The following is a 22,427-nucleotide window of genomic DNA, read 5'->3' on the forward strand; positions in this document are numbered from 1 at the left end:
ACCTTTAGTAAAACTTTACTTGTGGTATTACTATTTAAATATCAAAATGGTATGATTTTGATTGTGATAACTAAGCAGTGTATCTCTGGTTGTGGCTGCATAACAATTTTAATTACTTTCAAGTAAAAGTATCTTCCACTTTCCAAAAGTTTTACAAAACTTTACGAAAATTCTTGGTACTTCGCTTGCACAAAAGACCTATATTAGTACTTGTTTCCACTAGCCAAATAAATCCAAAAAGGATTTTCATGTTTACGGAAAAAAGACAAAAACTGAAGCAATCATCAGCTAACAGTTTTAGTTAGTGTTTGCTTTGCAGCTAGTCTTTAAAGAGGCAGCATGGCACGCCAAGCGGCATGAGTGATGTCTGTTGGCAAGCTCTTTCCCCAGGACTTACACAAGTAGCTCAGCATTAGACCTCCAGCTTTGAATTGTGTTTGTGAACACTATAGTTATTAAGTGCCATCTAGTCAGTTCCAACTGATAGCGGCCACATATAAGGTTTCCGAGGAGCAGCTAGTGGGATGAAACCACTGACCTTGTCGTTCAAACTGACCTTGTCATTCAAACCAACCTTGCGGTTCAGTGCTTATATATCATTTGGTGTGCGTTAGTAGGTTATTTTTGGGTCTTGGAATGCTCAAAATTTTTTCCCATATAAATTAATGGTCATGGCTTCTTTGCTTTACACCATATTTCAACCTTTGAAAGATTGCTGAAGAATGCTCTACTTCAGATAACAGGAGAAACCTGTACTGTTGTTAAGTGCTGTCAAGTCTGTTCCAACTCATAGCAACCCAAATAGGGTTTCCAAGGAGTGGTTAGTGGGATAGAAGTGCTGACCCTGAAGTCCAGTGCATTAGAAACCTGTACTAGAAGTCTTCAAAACGTTCATGGAACCCCTGTGGTTCAATTTTCAACCAAGCAATAGGCAGATACAAAAGGGGACAAGAATACTAGTGAGGTATCCACACGATAGAATGGCCAACCATTTGAGATCAAAAGGGCAACAATGACCAAGGACAAAGTTCAGAAGCCTTGGGAGAGGAGGAGAAATGAGAAAAAGAAACACAGAGAGGATGTGGGAAAAGTAATGTTACACTGAGAGGGCTGCAACCATTGAGATGAAATGAAATCTGTGATCTGTTGACTGTAAAACTAATGATCTCTGTAAACCTTCACTCCATTCACAATAAAAAGTTTTAAAAAAATGTATGGAAAATGCCTATTATGAAAAAAAACATGCATGGATCTCAAAAAAACATTTGCACCAGAATAAACTCATATTAACTTGTTATATAATATGTCTAAACAGGAGGATCTAGTGTGAGGCACCAAGAAGGATAAAACATCAGTTTGCAAACAGACCCTATCAGAGCAATATAAATTCTGTTAAAATTGAAGCAAAAACAAATATTAAATTTATGGTGAAGTGTAGGTGAAAGAATGGTGAAATTTCTGGTGCTTTATAAAAAGTTTATGGGATAACAACTTGAAAGAAAGCAGTAGTCTACAATCAGCCGTCTTACAACACACTTGTTTTGGTGACAATCAAGCCTTAGTGGCAGACCATCCATATCAATCTGTGACAAAAAAGTTAATCTTGTTCATGCCCTAACTGATCAGGATTGATACAGATACAATAGTCAACACAAACATCTCTTTCAGACTACACAATTCTGACTGAAAATTTACAGTTGAACAAACTTGCATGCCTGATAGGTGCCAAAACTATTAAATCCAGATTAGATATAGGCCAAAAAAGAGCTTTCAATTGATATTTTAAATAAGTGAGACCAAAATCTTGAAGTATTTCTTCAAATAATTGCACAAGAGATAAATGAAACACGGCTTTATTAATTTGATCCTGAAGACAAAATATAATCCAAGCAATGGCTACCAAAAGGTAGAAGTGGTCCAGTCAAGCAAGTGGTCTGGTCAAGACAAAAAGGTCATGTAAACAGTTTTGGGGGGTGGGGATGCTCAAGACATTTTGTTTACTGAGTTTCTGGAAGTTAGCCAAAACTTCAGCAGAACATTATCTTGTCTAGACGGGTCTGGTGAAAAGAGATGGGGATATGATTCTTATGATTCAATAGTGAGTAATTGTTATCATGACTAATTGTAACTGTCACAACTGTTGTAAAGGTAGAAGTTTTGTAACAAAAAGGGGAGAGTAGTTAATCTTACATTCCAGGAACAGAGGACCCTAGGACCATCAAGGGAGAAGAGCATGAGCAGAATATGGGACCCTATCCAGCTCTGGTAGCGTAGTGGTTACGAATCGGGCTGCGAACCATAAGGTCAGCAGTTCGAAACTACCAGCTGCTCCGCGGGAGAAAGATGAAGCTTTCTACTCCCGTAAGGATTTACACCCTCGGAAACCCTGTACAGGGTCGCTATGGGTCGGAACCGACTCGAAGGCACTTAACAACAACAACAACATCCAGAGATGGAGGCAGAGATGGGGACATGGAGAGACAGAGCAGCTGAGGACTCTAGGGTCATAGAAAGAGAAAGACTGAGTGCTAGTGGTCAGGAGGCAGGCTTACAAAATGTGGCCTTTGGTTGTTTAAATGATTATATATTCCTGAGAATTTTTGTGTACATCCTCCCTCCCCTTCCCTGACCCCCCCAAAAAACAGAGGGAATGGAAGCAAATAGTGTTGAATGATGATGCACGGAGGAGACGGTAATCATTGTAATGAAATGATGAGTGTAAAACCAATGGTCTCCCAGGTAAACTACCACTCAATTCACAAAAAAAACTTTTAAAAAATATATTTAAAACAAAACAAAATTTAGCAGAAACGCTCCGGAAAGCTTCACCAAAGTCCACCATGACCATACTCCTGCTCACTCCTCTCAATAACCAGGGCAAGTTTGTGAGTCTCTCTGAGAACTCATTAGGTTCCTTCTGACTTCTTTTTTTTTCCTAAACTTAAAAATTCTTTAAAGGCCATCCAATTTTCTACAGTTAATAATGTTAAAAAAGACTGTATTGACATGGTTAACTTCCCAAGATCCTCAATTTTTGAGAACTGGACTAAATGACTATACTATCACTTATAAAAAGTATATTGACCTTGATGGAGCTTATGCTGAGAAATAAAGTTTATATTTCTTATTTTTATCTTTTCAACCCATTCTTCCATGAACTGTTTGAAGTCCCCTTGTATAGTTTTCAGCTATAGAAAAAGCTTAAAGGTAAGTAGTTTCCATTCACTTATAATTAAACTGAGAAAAGCTGATCAGTTGTGACAGTTCTACTAACTCACTGACTTACTTATCAAAGAGAGAAGGATACTTCCAGATCAATGCAGTAATCATCCAAAGATTAGTGTCCACTGATCAAGTTAGCCTCTTAAGTGATCATAAATCATGGGGATTACATTGCCTTGACATTTTTCCACAACCCCTTCTCAGTTACCACCAGATACTCAAATCATCACAATGAATTAGAGGAAGGCAGATTATTTGGATTAAGTATGACTTTTCCAGATTTTTCCCCCAAAAAAAGAGTAGCAGTCGGCATTTTGAATTAAGGGGGGAAGGGGTGCTCAATAGCTGTTTCCTAATCAGAGTTACAAAAACAACTGCCATATATGCAAAATTAAATATAATAGCATACATATAACAACTGTAATTTAACAGAAAACAGTATGATTTGAATAATCAAATAAATCCATACCAAAAGCTTGTATTGCTCTTTTATGATTCCTACTTTTGCTATTCTCAAACTCCTTTTGGTCTGGTACCTTGGACTGGGGTTTAAAAGTCTGTATGGCTTCTGTTTCTCAGACTCAGACAGGAAAAAATGCTTTAGTTGAACTTCTCTTCTCCTCCCCTCTTCATAATTACTAGAAATCAAATTTACTAGATGGAAATCCAGTAATCCAATCCATTACGGTAAGCACAGTTGTTGTTAAACTGTTGTTAAGGGTCGCTAGGAGTTGGAACCGACTTTACGACATATAACCACTACCATCAGAGCTTTAAAGCTTGGGCTCACATAAATTCATTTTCATTAACTTCATTTCCTTTGCAGTCTGCAGTTAGAAAAGCATGTTCAAAATACTGCTTTATTTAAACCCATACATTTGTTTGAGCACACAACTTGTACATGTAGCCAAATGAGGTTAAGAGAAAAAACAGTCACTTGAAAGGTAAAAGTATCTTGGCTTACAAAAAAATTTTAGTTGCACAACTAGCAAATCCCTTTTATCTACCCCCTGCTTTTACTGGCTCTTCTTCCAGGGTCACTGCACTTCTTGCCCCTTCAGCTGGGCTTCAGTCACAAGAAAGCAATTCCAGACCTGAGTTCTGAGAGATTACAACACAGCACGTGAGTTAGCACACAGGCCCACATACAGGCACTGCGCCAAGCTGCTCACATAACAATCATGTTGGACATATCTGTAGTGCTTTGCATTTCTAAGAGCACCTGTCCATTCTATTATCTTACTTGAGTCTCACTGTTGCATGGTATCACTAGAAACTAAGGCAAACTACACTTATAAGTGGCCAGATGGCCAGATATTACCTGAGAACTGAACCCATTCCTGGCCAGGTTGCATCACAAAATGACAATCCTGAGCTGTCTGATGTGTATTGAAACAAGTCATGCTTTCCAACAGACTGTACAAGATTTCACCCTAATCTTAATCAGCATAGCGGTTCATTCCATTTATTCATTTCCCAGACAATTTTCTAGTAGACTTACAAGTGTTAACTATTTTCCTTATGAAGTGAAGCTGTCTCAGTTACTAGGCTCTGTGAAGGTGAATCTACACGAGAACAGTATCTGCTCATTGGTTGGGTTGTTCACTATGGTCAAGATTATACATTTAAATTTGAACTATATGCCTTAGCAATTCTCACAGTCTTTTGGTCTCAGGTAACTTGAAAGTAAGATTTACAGACTGGCTGAGTTATATTACAATGAAAGAGAGTAACATGCCAATTGTTTTAGTGTTACTGTTAAAAGGAAAAAATAACGAAGTCTTACGGTTAAGGTTTGGAAAAACTTAAGACAGTGATAGCAAAAACCACAGTTCAGGTCTTTGGAAGGATGCAAATATGAATTAGAGAAATATAAGTATCCGAAAGATTTTTTTAAGGAATGACATTTTATTATTATTTTTTAAGTACAGTATTTCAACAGAAACTAAACTGTCTAAGGAGCAGGCCCCATCGGCTCAAGGTGGAATTTCTGGGTTTCCATGATTACTTCAGGTTCCTCTTAGAGCTCTTCCCACAGCTCTACCTCTGGCCTCAGACTCAAGCTTAGGCAGCAGGTTTGCATTTCCATTTATTTGCTTGGCATCATCCAGATGTCCTGCTGGCATTTAATTCTCTATGTGCCTAAAACACAAGTCAGCCATTCCCTGTCAACTCCTGTCAACAGCACCATCAGGACTGCCTACATGATTTGCAGGGCCCAGTGCAAAATGAAAATGTGAGACCTTGTTCATAAATTATTAAGAATTTCAGCACAGTGACAGCGGCATATTATACCAAGCATGAGGCCACTCCACAGACCGATGAAACCAACCCCGGCACTACCATTCTCCTGAACGCACAGGCTCCAAAAGGAGGTATCGATTCTGCTTTCACATCCTCCATCGCTGCTCACGGAGTCCTGGTGTGGCACTGTAGAATAAGCACTGGACCACAAGGCCAATTTGAACCACAAGGTCAGCGGTTCAAACTCACCAGTCACTGCTCAGAAACCCTATACAGAGTCACTATGAATCAGCACCACCTCAACAGCACTTAACAACAGCAATATTGCTGCTCACACCCTGTCATGGGTCAGAATTTCTCAGTCAGTTCTTTGAAATGCTTCATGTCTATTTGTTCCTTCCCATTTCTTCTCTTGTCTTTTAAATCTCACCCAAGCTTTTAGTCAAAGACTGCTTAATTGGTATCCCTCCTATATCTTTCCTTCTCCAACCCAGTCATCTAGCAAAAGTGCTACATTGATCATCTTACCTTCCTCTTCAGAAAACTCAGTATTTACAGATGGCTTGTCTGCTAAATAATGTCTACCTTCTTAACTTTGCACTCAAACCTCCTTTGCTCTGGCACTATTGCTCTTTTCCTGCTTTATTTTCTGCTACTTTCCTCTGTGTCCTGGGCTCTAGCCAAGCTAAACAAATACCTTGCCGTTCACTTCATATGTCCAGTGTGTAGTTGAGTATAATGAACATGGTTCCTGGAACCAAACTTTAGTTCAAATACTGTCCTACTACTTATAGATGTGCTCATCCAATCCACAGTCAACACTCAGGAAAGCAATAGTCAGGAAGTCAAACGACGTAGTGCAATAGGCAAATCTGCTGCACAAGACCTCTTTAAAGTGTTCAAGAGCAAAGACACCAGTCTGATGACTCAAGCCATCTATTTTCAACAGTCTCATATGCATGTGAAAATTGGACACTGAATAAGGAAGATCACAAAGAGTAGATGCATTTGTGTTATGGTGTTGGAGAAGAATATCAAAGTACTAAGAATTGAGAGAAGAACAAGCGAGTCTGTGTTGGAAGAAGTACAGTTAGAATAGGTCTTAGAAGCCAGGATGGTGAGACTTGGCCTCATTCTGCAGACATGTTATTAGAAGGGACCAGTCTCTAAACAAGGACATCATGCTTGGTGATGTGGAGGTTCACAGAAAAAAGGAAGAAAGACCCCAATGAGATGGAATGATACAGTGGCAGAAGTATTTTGTTCTGTTGTACATAAGGCTGCTTTGAGTCAGAACAGACTCGACAGACCCTGACAACAGTAATATACTCATCTAAAACATGGAGATCATATTAATAGTTACATTTTAGGATTACTGAATAGATAAAACAAGATAATACAGTCTGAAGTACACAGTAAAACCCAACCAAAACACTGATGGTTAGAATCACCCACTACCCTTTGCCCAGACCTTGTGTCCCACCTGTAATACCCTCTCTAGGAAAGTCTATCAACTGTATAAAGTCCAATTAAAAAGCTACCTCCATGAAGCCTTCCCTGATCAGCTCAGTCAGAGTTTTGCCTTTCAAATCCTATTATTTTGCTTGTGTTTAGTATATTGTCTTAGTTATTTATGTATATATAATTTTCTCTTCCCTTGCAGTGTAGTGAATTACTTCATATGGCTCTTCTACTCTTTGTCTTTATAACTCCCACCAAACACTTTTTTTTTTTGTTTTTTTCCTGATGAGTCTGGGTGGGAGAAGATGCTGGTAGGATAATATGCTCCAGTTGTGAATGACTGTTAACAGGGAGAAATATAATTGTAAACACTTGGAAATCTAACACGGTTAGTCTGTTTCGCTATCCTGCTGAGTATAAAATGATCCATCTCAGAAGAAAGATAAGAGGCTGTCACTACCAACAAAGACTAACCAGGAGTAAAGTGAATTCTTTGGACCCTGAGATCCAGCACATTGACGCTCCGTGACCCTTGGCTCTGTAATACCAGAGACGTAACAAAGGAGCAGCAGCAGCAGAGCCAAGATTCAGAGCACCAGACGAAGGAGTGGGTTGTCCAATCCACAGAGCAAGTACAGTTGAGTAATTTGGGGCATGAGACTTGCTTGCAGAGTGGGGTGCATACAGGCACTTAATTGTGCCCACCCATGAAGCTAAAAAGCTGAGTGCCCTCAGACCAAGGTTTATGGTGGAGTAATGTGCCCTATGAGCATTTATCAGAAGTGCTACAAGCTTTGTAACATTGCTGGGCAGAAACAAAGGTCAGACTGTGGGCATGGCAAAGGAGAGGCTGTCCTGACTGGAAGAACTGTGTCCTGAGCATTTCTGACCCTGAACTGTAAACAATTAACTTCACTAGTGAACCCCATAACTGAGTCTGGTTTCTGAGTTTTGTGTGGCCATCGTATGGTACTGAGTAATTGAACCTAGCTGAGTAGAAAAGGCTGTGCAGGAATAACTTCTGCCATTTGTACACCCCTCATAACCTCTCAAGAACATGAAATAAGTCAAACAGATTTTTGTTATCGCATATCACTTACTGCATAATTTGTACTCAAGTTATTTTAAATTCCTCTTTTAAAAAAAATGAAAAAGTTCTTCTTAACAGAATCAGCCTGGGTTCAGAGAAAGTTAAGGCCCAAATAATGGTACCCAACCAGAATGAGACCAGGTTGTTTTGGCAAGCACGAGTCTCTGAAGGACTAAATGTCATTTAAAGAGTCACAAAATTCCAATGGCCAATTCTCTGTATTGTTAAATTTCATCCCAACCCTATTCTCAAGAAAAGCCTTCATCAACACCTGAGCTGAGAAAGTAGAGGAAAAGGAACAAGGGCCTAACCTATAGGTCACAGTGTGTCAGGTGAGTATTTTCAGACTCAAGGTAACCTCAAACTTTTTGCAGAATTCCCACCTCTTTTAACAAAGTGTTCTTCGGATGTCTTCTTGGTTTTGCAGATATTATTACATAATTACCAAGTAATATGCCTATTCTAAAGACTCAAAAGCTGGGGAAATGCACAGACCAATAAGCAATGAAATATGACTTAAAACTCATTTTTAAAACTACTATTGCATTTATCAACTTAGCAAGTAATGATAGAAATAAAGCCCAAGACTGGCTGGGCTTTTAAAAAGCTAGTGCACTGCTATGGCACAATAAACAGGCTCAAGTTTTCTAAAGCACAATCTGGCAATGTGTAACAAGAGTTATAAAATTGCTCATACCCTTTGAACCAGTAATCTCACTTTTGGACATATACTCCAAGGAAGCAATCCAAAAGGGAAAAAAACAATTTGTTCAAAGAAATATACGGATACTCTACTTATATTGCATAACTCTGCCTGTGACTCAAACAGGCAGCTAAGAAGGCCTTGTTGGGTAACCTGGGGTAGGCCCGGATGGTAAAATACCACACTCACTAAAAACATTAAACAAGTGTGCTATGTAATACAGAAAAGTGTCCCTGAAAAAAGAACGTTAACTGACAAACAAAAAGGAAAAGTATTCATGCAGATTGACAATTGCCACGGTTTTCAGGGAATAGAGACAAAGTATTTAACAGGTAAGAGCTTTAACTTTGAATGATGGAAATGTTTTAGAACTAGACAGAGGTGGTGGTGGTGGTACAACACTGGATGTGTTTCATGTAGCTTATATTTTTATTATAGAATCAATACTCCTCCAATGTGGAAAAATGAAAAGTTGCAGACAAATCAAAACAAGGTAGAAATCCAAATCCCAACACTCAAGGGTATCTATAGGGGTGGGAGGCTCTGCTGTCAAAGTCCTAGTGCTATATTCCCATAGGGAACAAGGACAACGATCTGCTCCCATCCCACATGCACTACAACATCAATTAACTTTCTAAAAATGTCTTTCTTTAAACAACCATTGACAAATGCTGAGTGAATCCTTTGAAACATCGCCATTTGAATTTGCAACATTAAGTCAAAAGTAATAAAAATTATTAAAGTTAAGCAAGATGAAAAGGTTTTTACTTGAAAAGTCGCAAGATTAACCCACTCAATTTGTCTTTAATACTAACCTACCCAGAAAAGTCAATAAATAAATCTGCTTGATGAGTAATGGTTTTCTATTTTATTACAACATATCTCAGCACTGGTTTTTGGATCAGCCTAAGTGCGATGCAAGAATAACTTTTGGCTTTTCTAAGCAAGTGCAAAACGCTGTTGTTGCAATTTGTTCTTCAGCAAAAAATAAAAATAAAAAGGTACTAGTTGAAATGCAGACTAATGCATCTTTCCGGGACATTTATCCATTAATTCAACCATTGGCATTTTGTTTAGATTTAACTATCCAAAATAAAGACTAAGGTACACCTAACCCAAGCCATGGTATTTTGAACCACCTCATACGCATGCGAAAGCTGGACAATGAATGAATAAGGAAGACCGAAGAAGATTTGATACCTTTGAATTATGGTGTTGGCAAATAATATTGAATATACCATGGACTGTCAAAAGAATGAATAAATCTGTCTTGGAAGAAGTACAACCAGAATACACCTCAAAAGGGAGAACGGCTAAACGTCACCTCATATACTTTGGACACGTTACCAGGAAGGATAGTCACTGGAGAAGGACATCATGCTTGGTAACACAGTGGGTCAGCAAAAAAGAGTAAAACCCTCAAGAAGGTAGACTTGCACAGTGGCTGCAACAATGGGCTCAAACAGCAATGACTGTGAGGATGGTATAGGACCTGGCAAGGTTTCATTGCTGTACATGGGTTCCGTATAATTTAGAGCCGAGTTTACAACAGCACCCAACAACGCCATCCAATGATAGAAAAACACACCCTGAATGGAATTTAAGACTCATTTGTTCTGTGATTCTCAAGTTCGGGGGAGGGAAACTGGAAGAGAGAGGCAGCATACAAAAAAAGCATATTCAACACGGTAAGTTTATATTTTAAAAAACTTACAAATACCCCAATTATTTCTATAATACTAAGGTGCAATGTGTTGGGCAGCTAACTGCAAGGTCAGCCACTCCATGGGAGAAAGCTGAAGCTACCTGCTCTGGTAAGAATTACAGTCAGTCTTGGAAACCCTAAGAAGCAGTTATGAGTAAGAATCAACTTTTGTTTTGGAAAAAAGTAAACTTTGGCAGAATCTTGGCTGGTGATAAGTACAGAGCCAGGACTTGATTTTATGAATATCAGTGATTCTCTCTCAAGAGAAAAGCTGTTGCTGTTAAGTGCCCTGGAGTCAGTTCTGACTCATAGTGACCCTGTATAAGATTTCCAAGGAGTAGCTAGTGGATTTGAACAGCCGAACTTGTGGTCTGCAGTCCAGTGCTTATCCTGCAGTGCCACACCAGGACTCCAAGAGTAAGATAAAACCAAACCAAATCCGTTTCTTTGAGTCAATTCCAATGCATAGCGACCCCATGTGTGTCAGAGTTGGAACTATGCTCCATGAGGCTTGCAATGACTGCTTTTTAGAAATATATCACCAGGCCTTTCTTCTGAGGAGCCACTGTCTTGACTCCAACTTTCAACCTTTAATTAAATACATGAACAATTTATACTAATCTGGGACTGCAAGAGAAAAATAAAGTGTATATCAAAAATTTTCAGGAACCATGAGTACTTTATGTTTATCAAGAGGGAACAAAATAAAAAGGTTAAAACATTCCTTTAGCCTATGTACATTATTTCCTATCTGTATTTCATGTTTGTTCTCACAATTAAAAACTAGTAAAATGAAAAAATACTTCTGACTTGGGAATTTTCAAGTAGTCATTTCCTCAGCTCTTGAATTCTATAATGCATAAGGGGGGCTACTTTTGTTAATATAGATACTTTAGAAGCGAAGGACGTACCATCCACACTTGGTACTTATATGTCTGAAAGCACTGTCTTCTTTCATCTCTCAAGTCTGACAGGCTGACTCGTGTGTGGTGGGTAGCACAGTTGCCTATACTGAATCGCTGCCAATAAAAACACCCAAGGTTCCCGTGTGGGTGGCACCAGGTTAGGCAGGTGCTCTGTGCTGTGGTGAGCTGCACTGTGTTTGGAGTTTAGTTTGTTTTTGTTAGGGTTTGTTTGTTTAATTTAAATATGCGATCAGACTTCTGGTCGGGCTGTGGTAACTCTAAATGGAATTCCATTCTTAAAAATGACTTCACAGGATATCTGATGACTTGGGTAGGAGAGATTATTGATGTTCTAATGAACATATAGGTAAATATTCCACGGAATATAGTTCCAAGTGGGGGGGGGAAAGGGGTGAAGAGGCAGGATTCTGCATTTCTGGAAAACTTTTTGTCATGTGACCCAACCCTCATCTGTGCACACTGCAACTTCTTTATATATAAATAGAAATAATAACACAATACAAGGTTACTATAAATTAAGCACTATATATGGAATCCTTTTCTTTATGGTAAAGGACTATGCAAATTATCACTTCAATATTGATTATTTTTCACACATCTTTCACAAAATACTAATTTGTAGTAGGTGGTTTTGTACTTTAAGCTTAATTCATAAATCACTTGAATTCACCCTCAAAAAATTTCAAAATGCAGCTACTCCCAAACAAAGCAAGTACATCAAACGTGATGACAGTTACATAAAATCATGTCTGAATGTTGTAACATAAAAACATAACTAACTATTTCACTGGAATCTCACAATGAATAGGACCACACAAAAGAAGGACACACACAGTACAGAGGCTAAAAAGAGACAAGCCACGTTTGGGAAAGTACTAGACCAACCTGAGCAGAGCACAAAGAGCAGAAAGGGAGAGCAGGAGCAGCAAGGCTGGAGGGCCAGAGAAGAGCTTGTAGGCTTTTGATGGGAAGAGTTTGAGGTCTCCCTAAAACTGGCATCACTGCTGGCTTCAAGACAGAAAATTGATATGGCCCACCATTTTAGCACCATCAATTATGTATAACTTATGAATTAAATTGTGTCCCCAAAAAGTATGTGTCACCTTGGCTGGGCCATGTTTCTCAGTGGTTCGGCAGTTGTGTACTGATGTGGAATCAGTTACAAGGGGGTCAGGGTGGGGTGCCACACCCTTAATTAGGTCACAGCCCTGATGTGAAGTTAGGGGAGTTTACCTGCATCACCTTTTATCGTACGAAAGATGAAAGGAGAGAGAAGTGAGCAGAGTCAAGACATGCCTCCTACCACCAAGAAAATAAAGTTCGGAGCAGGGCACATCCTATGAATCCGGGGTTCCTGTGCTGAGAACCCAGGGAAGACTGATGCCAAGACACAGGGAAGCCGAGCCCATAGGCGTTGAAAGGAGATCCGGACCTTCCCCCAGAGTGGACAACGAGAGAAAGCCTTCCCTAAGAGCTGGTGCGCTGTATCTGGACTCTAGCCTGCTAAACTATGAGAGAACAAGTTTCTGTTCGTTAAAGCCCTCCATGGGTGCTATTTCTACACAGTAACAACGTACAACTAGCGGCAGGGAGACCAGGTAAAGGGGAATGGCAGCAATTGAGTTCAAAGTAATGAAGGTCTGAATTAAGATACAGTTGTTACGATGCATTAAGGAAGTAAACACAAAAGGACTTTACATAATTAAACAAAGCGGGGTTGGGGGAGGAGGAAGAGGGCAAATTCAGAAATGAAGATGAAGTTCAGGTTTCTGACGTAAGCAACCAGAGGCACCACACACTGAGAAAGAATTCAGAAAGAGGGACACGTCTGTTTGTGGGTGAGCTGTTGTTTTTGCTGGTGGAAGAAGACTGTAAGAAGTGGCTAAGTAAACGAGTTCAGGTTTTGTTTGGGGGTATTGTTTTGTTTTTTTTTGTTTTTGAGGTATCCAAATAGAATTGCCAAATCTGTGAGAGAGAAGAGATTTGGAAATAATAGTCCCAAGATGGTGGTTGGATTCACCCTGTGTATGAGACACTCAAGGAGAGCAGGAAAAGTGAAGCAAACATGACCTGGGGCTGAGTCTCCAGGAGCTGCAATGTAGGTTCAGCAAGGGCCCATATAAATAGAGGTAGCAAATCACATCAGGAGCACAGGACACAATTTATTCTAAAAATACCTTAAAACCTCTTCTGAAATGTCCGGTATGTATTTATTTTGGGTTGACTGATTGTATCAATAAAAACTCATGATAAAACAGGAAAACTCATATTGTGTATTTAATTAGAATTCACTACACACTGTTCAGGAATCCTGGTGTGGCGCTGTGGAATAAAGCACGGGACCATAAGGTCAGTTTGAACCACAAACTCATCAGCCACTCCTTGGAAACCCTATGCAGGGTCACTGTGAGTTGGAACTGACTGGACAGGTCTTACCAACAACAACAATAAACTATTCGAACTATTTACTATTCAGTCTTGCTCTGAATCCAGAAACATCCCTGATATGGAGCATGAAATGTACACATCATACTTATTATTCAAAATTCCTGGAGCCATTATTGTGGTATACACAAAAATGTTCAGATGAGTTTATCTGGAAGGATAGGGTTGAATGTTCCAAGATGCAGAAGAATGAGGGAAATTCATGCACTAAAGACTCCCATAAATAAACAGATTCTGTTAGCTTTTTTTCAACCTCTCTTCTAGAGTAACAACCAGTATTGTTCTTACAGAGAAAGATGTATAGGACCATGAACCAGATTTACTAGCGCACTAAAAATACATCAGCAAAGCACCATTGCTAAAAACTGTCCTAAGATACAGAACTGGTTATGCAACTAACCTTCAAAAAAAAAAAAAGAAAAGTCAGGCACAGTGGTTAAATTCTGAACTATAGCCCAAACCTGCAAGTTTACGTGTTAGTATTGTTGTTGTTGTTGTTAAGTGCTATCAAGAAGCGGCAAATGAGTTTGAACTGCCGACTTTATGGTTCAAACTGACTTGCCATCAAGTCCTTATCCTACAGTGTCACACCAGAATTCTAGTTGTTAGCATATGAATGCAATATATACATATTAGTATCCTGTGGCGTTGTGGGTTAATGCGCTGGACTGCAACGTCAGGTTGAACTGCAAGGTTGGTGGTTCAAGCTCACCAGCCACTCCTCAGAAACCCTATACTGGGTCACTAGGACTCAACAGCACTTAACAACAACAACAAACACAAAAACTTGCCAAAAAAAAAGCTTTAGGAAGCTTTAAAAAAAAGCTTGGAGTTTCAGAAGACTATATTGAGAGGTGCTGCAAGATGCATTCATCCCTAAATCCTACTTTGTGACCTTGACTGTATAGAGCAATCTGCCTCCATCCAGGGAAAACAGCTGCATTAAAGATTACAACCCAAGAACTTCCCTTCCAGGATGTTTTTGATAGCCCACTTTTCTTTAAACTATTGAACCTTGAATATCTTAAATTACACTTTAAATATCTTGAGAGGAGTATAATGTACCATTTCCCAAAATGTATTTAGCCACAGACCTTCACTTTCAAGAAAGGCTATTAAGAACATATTTTCATACTTTGGGAATAACTGAAAGAAGCAAAGTTCTTCTTCACTAAGCCTCTGGACCACAAAGACACTTTTGTTTTTAAGGATACCATTAACTACCCTAAATATTGATTCCAAGAACATAGCTGTTTTAGATGTTTTAAAAGGCAACATACCATTTCAGTAAGAAAGTAGCTAAGTAAACTAAATAACCTGTCACAATCCTCTAGAGAGTCAGTCCATGGCCTTGACTCAAGAAGATAAAAAGAACCCTAGCACTTCATCAGTTCCATGAAAGACCTTTTTCTAATATCCAGTAGTGCTAGATACCAAACTTGTGATTTCCAAGGGAAAACAATGTTCCAAGTAATTATAGTACCAGGTTTAGTTTTACCAAAAGTGTCTGATTCTCCTCCACCAGAAAAAGAAGCATACACATGTGAACAGGTAAACACTAAACACAGCAACTGAAAGCTTTGCTTGTCCCTTATGACTATGTTATTGACCCCACAGGCAGTGTGAGGGATATCCCAGATGCCAGGTCAGCAGGGGCTGGACACTATGATAGAGCTGTGAGGCACTCAGCACTTTTAATTGGCTCCACTAACAAACTTGGAGTCTGGCTTGCCTTAGTTCCATAAAATGAGATTTATAACCATAGAAAGAAGTTACCAAATGCCTTTCACATACCACCACTACCACTCACTGAACTTTCCCTAAAATTTCAGCTTTTCAGACAAGATCAAGTCCTGTCACACTGCAGATACCTCAGGGAAGGTATTTTATTTGTCTTTTTACTTACATGTATCCCACAGGAGCTTGTAAATTGCTTGGGAGCAGCAGCCCTGTTCGGTGCCAGACAGTCTTAACTTCAGGTCCAGGAGACAGCAGTTAAGTACTAGATAACCATTTGTAGGATTGATGAGAATTAACCTAAAGATGTGTCTTATATCTTATATGAGTGAATCTCTGCAGGTCTTTTCCTGAGAAATTCTAATTGGATCAATAGTTATAAGAATTGTCCAAGGAAGTCTTGAAGACAGGCTTTACTTCATTCTCCTGGAAACTTTCCTTTGACATGGATCAGTTCAAAAGGAACATTTTCTGGGTCATAAACTCATGGTTCTTCAAAGGAAACCCCAGACTGTTTTCTGTTTTTGTTTTTTAATGTTTTATTGTGAGTAATGTGATAGTTTACATGGCAGATCATCAACTTTCCATTCATTCTATTGTATCATTTCATTGCCATGGTTACAATACCCTCCATGCATCATTAACCAACCAAAGGGTACACCCTGCAAGCCTGCCCGCTGGTCATCAGCACACAGCCCCTCTCCCTCTCTGGGTCTAGAGTCCCCATCTCTCCACGTCACGGTCTCTGCCTCCATCTCTGGCGTCAGTTTCTCTGAGTAGGGTCCCGCACTCCGCTCTTCTCCCTTGATGGTCCCAGGGACATCCGCTCCTGAACTGCACAGTCAATCACTCCCCTCCTTTTACTACAAAACGTCTATCTTTACATTTCCAACCCTCACAGTCAGTCCTGATAACAATTATTCACTATTGTGCCACATGAGTGCTATCCCCATCTCCTTTCTTCAGCCATGCCCAGACAGATTGGATACTACTCAGTGAAGATTCTACCTTCCCCACCCTGTCTGTAACTAGGCTCCCTCTTGAAAGCTTGTAAGCCAGTCACTTCTAGCCTTTGTAGCCCCCCCATTTTGGATAGCCAATGTCCAAGTTGCCCATCCCTGTCTACCCTGTGTATGCAGGGGGTGGGAATGATCCTTGTTGTAAAGATTTGTTCCCTCTTTTGAGCTCCTGCATCCATAAGTGTAGGTCAAGTTCATCAAATTGTATCAGATTACTCTTTTTTTCCTCTTCTTTCTTCTTCTAATTGAGTTCTGAGCATCCAGTCATTGAAGCCAGGACAAGTGGGTATTATCTGCATGTATGGGTGTTCTTATGCATATGCCCTCTCTTCTTAGCAGCTGGATGCTTCACTCTCCACTCTAGTTCTCTGTAGCTATGTCACTGACTCTGGGCCCAGGAGTCCCCAGGTCTTGCCACACTGCTGGCCAACCAGGTCTCTACCTGTGTTCACAAGAGCCAGACTGTTATTTGAATGCCATATGAAATTATCTCATTTCTCCATGAAAATCTCTCTACACTTCAAAAACGTAATTCCAAAGAGACATATTAGTAACTGAAATTGTTTGTTGACAGTAAGGTTAAGATCAAGAACAAGAACCCTAGTCTTTCAGATATCTTTGGTAAGCCCAGAGTGCCTGGTATAGTATTCACACAGCCACTAATGCTTGAATTAGTCAACAACATAGAGAAGGTTGAATTGGCAACTGTTTTCTAGCCAATTCAATATGATCAGACTCCAACCTCTGGAGTCAGATTTTCCTGGGGTTAAATCCTGGTTCCACTGTTGACTTAAATTCTGTTAGCCAAAATGTTCACATCTTAAGAGATAGTAACAAAACCTCTCTCATGGGGTTTCAACAAGATATAAACAGGAATACATGTGAAGAGTGTAACGCTGGGTCTGGCACGTAGGAGGCACTCAAAAAATGCGAGCTATCATTTGGACCTACCTCCCTGAGTAAGTAATCCCTAAGTAGAAGCTAATAAAAACGTGGAGACAGACAGAATTACCTGTCCTTTAGTGTGGCGCTGTAGAGTAAACTTCAAATTATAAGGTTGGTTTGAAACCACAAGGTTGGTGGTTCAAACTCACTGTCGCTCCTCAGAAGTCCTATACTTGGGTCACTACGAGTCGGAACTGACTCAATGGCACTTAATAACAACAACAACAACGTCAGGGTTATCAATCATGAATAAGGTAATAGAAAATGAACGAAAATATTAAAACATAAAATCCTTAAATTCCAGATAATTTTTTTCTTATACTTGAAATTTGCATATATTTGATCACAGATGATTCATCAGTGGAATAAAAAATGAAAGATGCTGCATAGTCAAACATCAAAGCAGGTATTCTCAAACACCTGAATATCTGTACAGATGGCAGATATATTGAAAAACTTACACACATGCTGTGTATTTACATATGTGTCTGTGTACACAATTCTTAATGACTAGCTTCAAGACTATCTTATCACTTTTTTTTTTTCTTTTCACAACTGAGGTTAAATCTGTTTCTTCCTCAACTCTTAACATGTTATCAGTTGTAAGTGCCTAGTGCCATCATTCAACTGGCAAAGTGGCAGCGTCAATGGGCTGACGCGTGGTAACAATTGTGAGGTTGGCCCAGGACCGGGCAGTGTTTTGTTCTGTTGTGAATAGGGTCACTATGAGTCAGTACCGATTCAATGCACCTAACAACAACAAGTGCGCTGGACCCCTTTGTAGGAACTGGATAAAGGTCACCAAGAGCTTAAGCTGGGTTTTCATACTTCACTCACTCCTGAGTTGAGCACTTTTGTGCAAAAGCACAACCGTATGTGGCCTGCATAACTACATGGTACATACCCACTGCAACTGAAAGAGCTGTCAAGAATTTAGCTAAGGTGAAGTGGCCAGGAGGCAGGCTTGCAGAATGTACTCTTTGGTTGCTTAAATTATTATATATTCCTGAATGTTTTGGTGTACATCCTCCTGCCCACAAATTAACATTTTTTAATTGTGCAGGCTCAAATGTTACCTTTTCTATTTCTTTCTCAAGTTTTGTTCTGCTCACCATTATATCATGGGTCATTTTCAATATTTTATATCCATATGAGGCATTTCATTAATTTTACTTACTAGTAAATTTAAAAGCATAATATCTCAGCTTATTATAAAAATATATTTTGTGTGAATCATTATACAGTTCACTTATATATATTATTATGTATTCTCACTTAATCTTATATGTAATTCTCATTTGAATGTCATTTTATTATTTGCTATGATGTCTATTATTATCTGATACTATCTTTGTTAACTCCTGTCTTCAAGCATTTTGAATAAATCAGATAACACACACACACACATACTGAGTAAATGGAGAAAGATATTCATCAAAGAGTTCAGGAGGACAAACCAGGTACCTTTCCCTTCCCTCACCTTCAGCTCCCCAGTATTGGATATTGTACCCAATAGTTTTAGAGGTGGGTGGTGAGTAGAGGGTAGAGGTTTTGTCCCTGGCAAAGCTATAGTCTTTCCATAGCAGTTCTCTCTAGCTCTAGCTCTAGCTCTAACTCTATCTCAGGGAAGAAGGGAAAAAAGAAGAGAATCCTGAGATCATCTTTAAACCTAAAACCAAAAATATTCCCTGAAGTCTTCTAGAAGTATCTATCAAATTGGCAACACAACTCTAAAGATTAAACAGGAAACTTAGAGGACAGTGAATATATGTTAATGGGGGAGGAACAACTCAAAGGAGAGTGTGAATGCTTGCTTACACAACTTAAAGAATGTCATCAATCACTGAATTATACATATGGAAATTGTTTGTGTGTGTTCTGTGTATTTCTCAACACAACAGCATAAAATAGAATTGATTCCATCATTTTAAAAAGAAGAGAGGGGGGTAAAAACTATAACCACCAACGGATCTACTGAGTTTGCCAAAATGGTCATTAAATGACTGCTGTTGGTTGGACTGCATTAAAAATCTTAATTGTTGTTGTCGTTGTTGTTTTGTGAAGTGTTGTCAAGTCGGTTCCCACCCATAACAACCCTGTATAGGGTTTCCTAGGAGAAACTGGTGGATTTGAACTGCCAACCTTGTGGTTCAAACTGACGATGCTACACCAGGACTCCTGGGTATTCCCAGACAACAATTTGCTAATTGATGTAAAAAGTAGTGTTCAAATGTTGACTAAACCACTTCTGAGTCTTTCTTGAGCTTTTCCCTTCCAGATACCCAATACTTATCTACAAAAGACACAAAATTACTTTTGTTTATTTTTTTTATTGCTTTTGTAAATTTACTTTTATTTTTATTTTTTTACTATTTGTTTTTTTATTACTTTTGTAAATTTACTTTTGTTTATTACTTCATACCCACATTTGTCTTGCCAAACTGTATGGTGGTCGCCTTCACTAAAAAGTAAGGGCGCAACTGCTGTTGTCAAATGCCACTGAGTTGGTTTCTACTCATAGTGACCCTGTATAGGGTTTCTGAGGAGCAGCTGGTGGGTTTGAAACTGTCAACCTCGTGGTTCTCAGATTACATTACACTCTTGTACCTAACTCTTTTGACCTGAATTACACAGAGTTTCAACAGCTACTTAAGGAGTAGAAATTCTGGGTTAAATACCGTGTCTCACTCACAACCACAAGAAGACAAAGTACAAAAATATTATTACAGCATTGTGCATAATAAATTGGAATCAATATAAATGTCTATCAAAAGGAGAAGACATAAAGAAAAGCATAATATGATATTTATACAATTCTTGTTGAGTGTCAAGTCAGTTCTGATTCATAGTGACCCTGTATAGGGTTTCCAAGGAGCAGCTGGTAAGTTTAAACAGTCAACCTTGTGGTTTAAACAGAACCACTGGTCCAGTGCTCATCCTACAGCACCACACCAGGACTCCATATTCATACAATGGAACCCATATAAGTTCAATCGCAAACGTAATGCTGAATAGAAGAAAAGCAATTTGTACGGTTCATATAACAGTTCATAGTACTGTTCATATAAGGATTAAAAACCTACAACTGCTATCTCTGTTTTAAAGAAATTGTTGTGACTACAGTCCTGCATGTTCCTCTACAGACACTGAACACCTAAGGGATATAGAAATTTAGGGTTGAAAAGTGCCTATCAAGTGTATTAAGTTCCCCCCAAAACACAGAGATGGAGCCTGAGTAAGGACAGTAGTTGCCATAACTTAACCTCTGAAGACAGAAGATGTGTGTTCCATCTCCATTCGGCTATCTACCATGACACTTGATTTCACAGAGCTTCAATTTTCTCACCTAAATAGGGTTAACAATACCCACCTCATAGGATCAAGTGAAGTATATAAAAGTGTTTCAAAAAAAGTTTTACACTTGTTTTCCGCCTCATCACTCAATAATATAATAACGCTATGCATGCAAATACGCTGACTGCATATTTTTCATGTTTGCTGTGTGTAAAAATTGTCACAGAAAACAACAGGGGTAAATATCCGTCGCCCCACCCACTCAGTCCCAGATCCCGCTGCATCCTTTGCTTTTCTGTATTTCGCACAGCTGGGGGGCGGGGGGGGGTGCAGTCACTGAAACTAACATTGGAACTCCTGGTGACCTTGAGATAAAACTCTTTCGTCAAGCCACCTCCACCACCGTTCTGACACACACATTCCTATGCAGTCCCAGAGCAAATGAACAACAACCCAGCTGTCATAGTCACTAAAGAGACCCTCAAAATGAACACACGACGTGTTTGGAGTAGGAAGGTTGGTTGTTTTCAAAATGAAGAGGAAAAGCTACCGTGTACTCTAGCGCCTACTCTGCAGAGACGAAAGGAGAAGACCTGGGCACAAAAGTTCTGCGTCTTGTTTCCAAACACACAATACAAAGGCAGACACCCCAAGGCCCCCGGGAGCGGCAGATCTGCTCGCAGCAGCACCCACCACCTCCCACACGCAGGATGCGCTCTCAGCGCAGCGCCTCACCTGTCTTGAAGACCATCTTGTCCTGGTCGTTCGACCCGAAGGTCTTCAGCATGGACACGAAGAGCACCCCGCAGGCGTTCTGGATACCAAATACAGACCCGTTGCACCACATGGCCGCCAGCATCACCAGCCAGCCCCAGCCGCCCTCGGGGGGCTCTGGGGGATCGGAGCCTACCGGGTCCGTCAGTTCCACCTCCTCGGCGGCCGCCTCGGGGCCATCTGAGGGTCCCGGGCCGGGCAGCGGAGCGGTCTCCATGGGCTCATGGTAGGGTGGCGGCGCCTCGTTCGTCTCCAGCGCGGCAGCGGATTCCTCTTCGGAGGGCATCATGGCCCAAGGCTGCCCACTCGGCGCCGGGAAGTGCGAGAGGCAAGAGTTCCCGGCAGCTCCTGTAGGAGGTGCCGGGAGGGCTAGTGAGGCCGAGGCGAGGGATCTGGAGCTCCTGGAGAGAAGGCAGGCGGCGCAGGGCACCGAGGCTGGAGGGAGCACAGCAGCGACGCCCGAGCAACTCAACGATCGGAGCTTTAGGCTGCGTGCACCACGAGCCCACACCTGCACCCGGAGGGCGGCGGATCTTAAATACGCCCATCCCCTCGAGCTGGGGGCGTGGCCTCGGAATGGCAGAGGTGGGGCTCCGCGGAGCTGGTACAGTCCCGGCGCCCTACTCTCCGCCTTTTGTGGACCCAGGTGTCTACCGACAGAGTCCTGAGTATGTCAGAGTCTATGCGCGCGTCTTGGGACTTCTTCCTACCCAGTGGGAATCGCAAAATATGTCTATCATGCCACCTTAGAGTATGAGCACCAGGGGCGCGTCTGGGTGGGACATCAGAAGAACAGTAAAAGTTCTTCTTTAACCTGAAAAAGCGTCACCAACAAACCCTAACATTGTCTCTTTGTTTTGTA

At 40.3% G+C, this 22,427-nt stretch overlaps 1 protein-coding gene across 1 annotated transcript in view; it reads right to left on the reverse strand.

Moving 5' to 3' along the window:
* The window catches only part of SLC16A10 (solute carrier family 16 (aromatic amino acid transporter), member 10), a 146,415-nt gene extending 124,561 nt beyond the window's left edge, over positions 1-21,854 (reverse strand). Inside the window, exon 1 of the mRNA XM_006839927.1 lies at positions 21,527-21,854. Coding sequence (XP_006839990.1) covers positions 21,527-21,854 — 328 coding nt within the window. The remainder of the gene's footprint in view (positions 1-21,526) is intronic.
* Between the last annotated feature and the right edge of the window lie 573 nt (positions 21,855-22,427).

This window comes from Chrysochloris asiatica, unplaced genomic scaffold (genome assembly GCF_000296735.1).
Source record: "Chrysochloris asiatica unplaced genomic scaffold, ChrAsi1.0 scaffold00027, whole genome shotgun sequence".
NCBI classification, from domain to species: Eukaryota; Metazoa; Chordata; class Mammalia; order Afrosoricida; family Chrysochloridae; genus Chrysochloris; species Chrysochloris asiatica.